The following is a 7,762-nucleotide window of genomic DNA, read 5'->3' on the forward strand; positions in this document are numbered from 1 at the left end:
GAACAAACAATCCCCTCTCACCATTTGTGAGCAGCCATGGGCCGGGGAGGTTTCCCCACTGAACCTCTCTTCCTGGGGGAAATGTGGATGCTCTCAGGAGGGATTTTCAGGCTCTCAATGCTGACTCTGGCCTGGTGCACTCGCTGCAGCAGAGCCAACCTCTCTGCACCCAAGGATGTGACAGGAGCCACTTCTGTTCCCTCCTCTGGAGGAGCAGTGAGAAAGCAGCTGGAGAGAGAAAATGAGCCTCAGGACTGCAGAAATTCTTAGCATGGCCACATGCAGGGAAAATTGTAGCTTGGTGGGATGTTATTTAAAAACTGCCCAAGGGTCACCAAAATACACATTTTTTTTAATGTATTTTTACAACAAATTTGGTGGTCTCTGTAATTCTCTGTAACAGAAGTCTTACAGTATTTGGGGTCCATAACTGAAAAAAAAACCAACCTAGGAAGTGCATGTTTTACATTGTTAATCTGAAAAAACTCTTATCCTAACTYTTCAAAAAGAAAAGCTTCATTTAAYGCTMTATATAAAAGCAGGGAGATGATACAATAATGCAAAAGGACAAGTCTCTGCTGCAGAGGAACAGCAACAGGATTTTTGTCATAATTTTAAATCTCATTTGTGTAATTTGCAAGATTTGACTTGGAWATGTTTTTGTTTTGGCACCTCTGGGGATATGGATTTTCCTGATGTAAAAATCACAATGTTACTCAGGAAAAAAAAAGCAGAAAAAATTGTTTGGAGCTGAATTAGGGGAAAAAAAATAAGAGTCACAAAACATTTACACTAACTGCATTGCACAAGTTAAGCTTGGTAACTGGATCTTTAGGGACAGGTTATTGTTCCATCATGAAAAAAAGGGAATACAATTCAGATGAGGTCAGAACAGAGATCACTGATGTAACTACCTGGGTTTAGTTTCTGTCCCATTCTGATCAAAGGCATGAAAATTCTTCTGTGGACTCACTGGACCAAATTTCTTGAGCGTTTCTGTCTTGGATGGTTTCTTTGAGGATTTAACATCATCATCACTGAGGAAATCACTCAAACTGGAATCAGATTTCTGAAGGAGAAATAATGCACATAAATAAGAAGTTGATTACCATTGTCAAGAGAGATCCTTAGTGGTCATAATGCATAAAAGGAAAACAACTTGTGCATTGCAGCACTTGAAACTATTAAAACAGTATCAATATTTTTCAGAGATTTAAAGAAAAAAAAAGGCTTTCTGGACAGCCTCAATCCCAGCAATTTCCAAACTTGATGCTTGACTTCGTAGTCTTGACAATGTTCTTTTAATAATATTAATTTTAAGCAATGTACTCATGTACTCACAAGCTTTTGTGTGATACTTAACACTTATACAGCTTTAAAGTACTGAAATAATTTGTTTTTTTGAAATAATTTGTTTTTTTGATCATGCAAACTCCTGATTTTCTGCACATTTAGGGAATGCACGTTTTCCACAGGATCTCCACTTACAAGAGTTGTGTAGAAAAGCCTCTCCAGCAGACTCTGGTCATAATGGGGGTCACCGAGTTCACTGTCATACATCTCACTGCCCAGGGAAAGAGAATCCCACAGGGAACCTGCTCGATCCCAAAAATGCCCCGGAGAGAAATCAGCACTGGGGATGCAAGGAGAGAAGTGCACCTTTAGTGTTCAAAGTTCTGCAGTCAATCTTTAGGGGATCTGGACAATACAGCCTATTTATCCTGATTCTGCCTATTTTATCCTGATTCTGCCTATTTTATCCTGATTCTGCCTATTTTATCCTGATTCTGCCTATTTTATCCTGATTCTGCCTATTTTATCCTGATTCTGCCTATTTTATCCTGTGTCTGCCTATTTTATCCTGATTCTGCCTATTTTATCCCGTGTCTGCCTATTTTATCCCATGTCTGCCTATTTTATCCCAATTCTGCCTATTTCATCCTGTGTCTGCCTATTTTATCCCGTGTCTGCCTATTTTATCCTGATTCTGCCTATTTTATCCCATGTCTGCCTATTTTATCCCAATTCTGCCTATTTCATCCTGTGTCTGCCTATTTTATCCCATGTCTGCCTATTTTATCCTGATTCTGCCTATTTTATCCCGATTCTGCCTATTTTATCCTGATTCTGCCTATTTTATCCCGTGTCTGCCTATTTTATCCTGATTCTGCCTGTTTTATCCCGTGTCTGCCTATTTTATCCTGATTCTGCCTATTTTATCCTGATTCTGCCTATTTTATCCTGTTCCAGACAGAGCCACACGTGTGTGTGACCCACTGGGAGGGTGACAGGGACACCACCTCTGCAGCCAACAGGAAAACAGCGTGTGCAGTGTGGGACAGTGTGGGTGAGAAGGGATCATCTCTGCAGATCMTCYASACCAACCCCTGCTCAGAGGGAAGGGATGCAAATAAAAAAATCCACTTGGATTTTGGGTATCTGGAAAGCTGCAGATTCCACAACATCTTTGGGCAACCGACTCCAGACCTTGGTGACCTTCACTGTAAAATATACCTATTAACATCTGCCTCTAATTTTTACCCTTCACTGCTTTATAACTTTTGGAATGTTTTCAGATACCAGTAATACTTAAGGACAGTCTGCTTTAATTAAAAAAGTAACCTACAGTATATCTGAATAGGCGTAAGCACAAGTATCTTTAGATACAAGTTGGGGTTAGTTTGGTTTAAGGGTTTCCTCTGTGCTGTGAGTTGATGATCTGCAAACACTTCAGCATTATCCACTGATAAACCACGGGGAAAAAATGAGTGCAGGGCACAGGAAACACAAACTGAAATTCTGAACCATATCTGACTGAAATTCTGAAGCATATCTGACCCAGACCCTGTGTGCTCAGGGTGCTGATGTGGACACAATGGAAGCATCATTTAYGCTCCTGCTATGCAGAATGAGAGGAATAATAATATAACAATAATATTTGGAGAAGGATTCAAAATAGCTATTGTTTCTCACTGATTGTAATTTCCAGAGTGTTTCTTCTTTGAATAAACGTGGTATTTGTCTTATGTACTTACTTTATGTAATATTTTAGAACACAACAGTTACAACTATTAAATCATCTTGTTTTATCAAAGATTGTGGTTAATCTTTCTGCTATCAATTTTATACCAAGTGGCTGAGGGCTGTGCAGGTTGTCCTGCATTACAGTTCAGCTATAAAACACCTCCATTGTTTGTGCACATGATTCACTGGTTACATTCCCAAAAATGTGGAGAACTTGAAGAGTTAAGAGACATTTTTCAGTACCAAATGGTCAAATAAGGATCACACCCACCTGCCCAGCAGTAACTGGATTGCTCTTTCTTCAGAGTTTAGGTCCAACTGCTGACCTGAAACTTCAGACCCAAAGTGATGGGGATCCCCAGCAATGGGCACAAAACTGGATTTCAAGCCTTTTGGGCTCCTGGGCAACAGCAATGGAAACACAGAGAGCAGTACAAGGAAAAATAAAGACATTAAGGCATGCTCAAGATTAATYGTTAATTGGTCTATCCGTTTTTCCTGGGAAGTCCAAAATAATCTACTTTTACACAAATATGAATAGTTTGAGCAGAAATAATTGAAATTGAGTTTGCAATGGCATCACTGACTGTCAAGGGTAATGGCATTACTTTCTGGTTATCACAGAACAACRGGCAAYATTCCTATTTTTCCAGAGGAAAACCAAGARATYRGAGTTTCTTTTCTSCTAAGAAAAAACCATGMATTTRGGTCATCAATTACTTACATTTATTGGAAAAGCTGTTCTTGGTGATGCAGTGCCATTTCACCTGCACTTCCTTACACTACTCTTTTCCCAATATTTAATATTTCACTGTCAAAYAACTCTGAACTAATATATACACTAATACAAATATTAAGAAATGAAATGAAATGAAAATCAGTGCCTTAAATCCAGGCTTACTCATGAAGATTAAAATAAATTCACAAAATTAATGCATTTAATCACAGGTAGAAATTAATTTGCCATTAAAATGTTGTGCTGGTTTCATCCTAACTGAATCCTAGAACACATCCTATGAATTTCATATTTACAGTTTTCCAGATAAAACCTCAAAATTTACACTTGGGAGCTTGAATCTCACTTCCCCCATTCCAAACTCACTTTGTTGGTGCTTTAAAATCGTCTCTCTCTATAAAATGAGACATTTTATTCAGYTCAATCTCCATGTCTGGGCTGGACTTCATTGCAGAAACAACCATGGCATCACGGAGTTTATTGCCTTGATCCAAGAGAGCTGGGAAATACACAGAAGGATTATATTTCAGCAATTTAAAAGCAATGTGTCAACACCATAAATGTGTCAGCTACAGTCCAGAAACTTTTGTTTTCTGCTGTTAACAAGAGATCATGATGCACTGGGGATGAAATGTTTCATACACCAGAAAACACTCAGCTGGGAGTGAGTGAGTGATTCTCATCCTCACTCAGCTGCACAGGGAGCTCACTGCACTCCGAGTCAGGTGTTAGAAGGGCATTATTGGAATACAGGAGAAGGACTAATTTAGGGAAGAATTGTTTGCACTTGAGGATGTCTAATCTGTGCTCTTTTCCATAAAATGAAACTGAAAAAACAGCACACCTAGAAATTTGCCCTACCCAATGCTCATTTCAATCCAGGCAGCAGCAGTGGTTTTTAGCAAAGGCTTTTTTGATATAAGGCAGCAGGAGGGTATGAACTCTCTCCCTTCAGAAAATYTCATCTCCAGACAGGCACACAAGCATCACCAAGAGCTGTTTGGTAGTGAAACCCAGAAGATGAAGCCAGGAGCACACAAACCTGCCAGCAGGTCCTTTGTGGCCGGGTTGTGCATGGACAGGACGTTCCTCCTGGGAAACGCTTCGGGATCGCTGCTGCTGGGAAATGATGGAGGCTGAGTTGAAGGATTCATTTTCAAATGTTCCTCTGGTAAAATCACACGGTGATGAGAAGCAGAAAAGGTGTCCTTTATGTTTTCAGAGTTCTCTTGGTAGAACAAATGGTCCTTTCCTCTAGTGAAAAATGAAACGTTATTTCAGTAACAACTCAAGAGGGTGGATAAAGGGATTCAAAACTGCCAATTCTTCCTTCAGGACATGCTCCAAAAAGAAACATRACCCGTTATTTTAATGATTCCTCACCTGCCACTTAGACCACCAGAGTGACCAACCCAAGCTGCAAGTAAAACATTTATTTAAACAAAGCTTTTAAAAAAATCTTTTTCACAAGAGCATGTTGTGACAGGAAAAGGGGAATGGATTCAAACTGACAGAGGGTAGTTTTAGATAAGGTATTGGGAGMAAGTTCTTTGCTGGAGCATGGTGAGACTGGCACAGGCTGCCCATCCCTGGAAGTGTCTAAGGCCTGGATGGATTTGGCTTGGAGCATCCTGACCTAGTGCAGAGTGTTCTGGCAGCAGGGCTGAAATGAGATGAACCTGAAAATCCCTTCCAACCCAAATTACCCTAMGATTCTACGATTCAAGGCACCTCTTGTGTGAACTTGCATGACTTGAACTAAGTCAGTGCAAGATGCAAATTTCTGTCAGACAAGAAATTGTCCCTGTCACCTCAGAAACCCTCAGCATTCTGGATTTAATATAAAAATGTATGTTCGAAAAGATCAAGCATTCCATAACTCACAAGTGTACAGCCATTGCTTAAAAATTCTGTGGCAGCTGCAAAATAAACCACAGTTTTCTCATGGGGAACAGAAGGTACCTGGGAGTTATGGCTTTTCTGCTGTCAGCAGGCTCTTGGTCAGGAACAGTCACCCGTGTGTGCTGCTGGGATGGAGCAGGAAGCTGCCACTTGCTGTTTCCCTGAGCAGCAGCGTCCAAACTTCCCTCTGTGGTTGGGACAGAGCTGCTGGTGTCATACGCTTCTGGCAGAGGTTCTAGAGCCAGTGAGACCTGAAAGGGAATATGTGAAAATATTACCTTGTTCTTTTCTTCATTAAGTACAGAAAACACTGCATTCAACTTCACTTGTGCTATGGAAAACTGTTGCTTTTCTGCATAGAGTAATGTTTACATTATGCAGCTTTGCCACGCTATTTACAACTCCTTGATTCTCATTCTATGTTTTCAAATCCCAGACAACTATCTTTCATCATCAATTTTCCAGACCAGGGCTGCAAGACAGAACTTTCTGATTATAGATGTCAAAATCTTCTACAGTTCCAGCCCAGTGAAACGCTGGAACCAAGTATCCACTTTTMAATCCACTGTTAATACTCACTCAGTGTAGAGATGACCACATTTTCCTCATTAACCTCAACTACCCCACTAAACAAAAGAGCTCACATTACCAGTATTTGCTTTTTCATTTGTTCCCTTAGCTCAGAAATGCCCTGGACACAGAGCAGGGCTGCAGTGTGCCATGTACACAGGATCCTACACCTATTACAGCAGTGTCACAGCCCATAATTTATATTAACGAGCAAAGACATCAGCCCTACCTGCAGCTCTCCCAGTTTAGCCGATGTCGGGGACAGCACAGCGAAAGAGCCTYTGATGGGATGGCTGGGGGACAGCTGGGACAGTCTGGTGATCTGAGCTCTGCCCAGGGGGAGATGGTCGAGTTTGGTCAGCACCTCCAGGACAAGAACGCCCATGTCTGCAAAGATCAGCAACGCCTCAGCTTCGGGTCGGTTCGGGGCAGGTTCAGGTCAGTTTTAGGTCAGGTTCGGGTCAGGTTCGTGTCAGGTTCAGGTCAGGTTCGGGTCAGGTTCAGGTCAGGTTCGGATCAGTTTTATGTCAGTTTTAGGTCAGGTTCAGGTCAGTTTTAGGTCAGTTTCGGGTCAGTTTTATGTCAGTTTTATGTCAGTTTTAGGTCAGTTTCCTGTCCTAACTCACACCTTTTGGCAGAGATTAACATTATGTTCTACAGGGAAATTATGACAGGGAGGTAACAGGAGAAGAGGCTCCTTACAGACACTGTTAGTGCTGATCCATGATGATAAGGATTTCCAGGAAAGGATCGCTGACCGCAGCTAGAGGATAACCCCGGACAGCCCATCCCCGTGCCTGACCGCCCTTTCCTGGAGGAATTCCTGCTGACGCCCACCCTGGGCCAGTTTAAGCCTGTCCGCCCACCCTGGGCCAGTTTAAGCCTATCCGCCCACCCTGGGCCAGTTTAAGCCTACCCACCCCTACCCCCGGCAATGCTGGGGCATTGTCCCGGGCGCAGGCTCCGTACCTGCCAGGTAAGCGGCGAGCTGCCGGGGCCCGCAGCGCACGGGGAAGCGGGCGCAGGTCCTGCCCGCGGGCTGCCCGGCCCGGCACGGCGGCTGGAACACGGTACCGCCCGAGCTGTCCCCCCACCAGCGCAGGCGGACCACGGCAGCGGGCTGCGGAGCCGCCCACAGCAGGCGCGACACGGTGCAGCGCAGGAGGCAGCGCGGCGGGCCCGGCACCAGCGGCGGCAGGCTGGGCACGGCGGGGGACTCGCCGGGACCTGCGGGGACAGGCGGTGTTAGCGGCCCCTGCATCGACCCGAGCGCCGTGCGGCTTCCCGGCGCACCGCGGCACCGTCTCACCCGCGCTGTGTGCCCCCAGCCCCGCTCCGTCCCTGTCCCGGTCCCGGTCCCGGTCCCTGTCCCTGTCCCGGTCCCGGTCCCGGTCCGCACCCGCCCTGGGCCGCATCCCGCCCGCGCCTCCCGCCGCCAACCGCCGCCAGCCGGGGAACTGCAGCTCCCGTCATGCCCCGCGCCGCGGCCACGCACCGCCCCGGACTACATTTCCCATGGTGCCCCGCGCC

At 44.5% G+C, this 7,762-nt stretch overlaps 1 protein-coding gene across 1 annotated transcript in view; it reads right to left on the reverse strand.

Moving 5' to 3' along the window:
* Positions 1–7,680, reverse strand: part of C2CD3 (C2 domain containing 3 centriole elongation regulator) — a 39,008-nt gene extending 31,328 nt beyond the window's left edge. The window contains exons 1-10 of the mRNA XM_057386468.1: positions 7,632–7,680; positions 7,202–7,459; positions 6,462–6,619; positions 5,723–5,913; positions 4,803–5,014; positions 4,127–4,259; positions 3,296–3,424; positions 1,489–1,633; positions 915–1,069; positions 22–228 (exon numbers count right to left, since the gene is read on the reverse strand). Of these exons, the coding sequence (XP_057242451.1) occupies positions 22–228; positions 915–1,069; positions 1,489–1,633; positions 3,296–3,424; positions 4,127–4,259; positions 4,803–5,014; positions 5,723–5,913; positions 6,462–6,619; positions 7,202–7,459; positions 7,632–7,647 (1,604 nt within the window). The 5' untranslated portion in view covers positions 7,648–7,680. The remainder of the gene's footprint in view (positions 1–21; positions 229–914; positions 1,070–1,488; positions 1,634–3,295; positions 3,425–4,126; positions 4,260–4,802; positions 5,015–5,722; positions 5,914–6,461; positions 6,620–7,201; positions 7,460–7,631) is intronic.
* Positions 7,681–7,762: the final 82 nt, after the last annotated feature.

The sequence above is a fragment of the Malurus melanocephalus genome, unplaced genomic scaffold (genome assembly GCF_030028575.1).
Source record: "Malurus melanocephalus ecotype Western Australia unplaced genomic scaffold, MMel_1.1 scaffold_970, whole genome shotgun sequence".
Lineage (NCBI taxonomy): Eukaryota > Metazoa > Chordata > Aves > Passeriformes > Maluridae > Malurus > Malurus melanocephalus.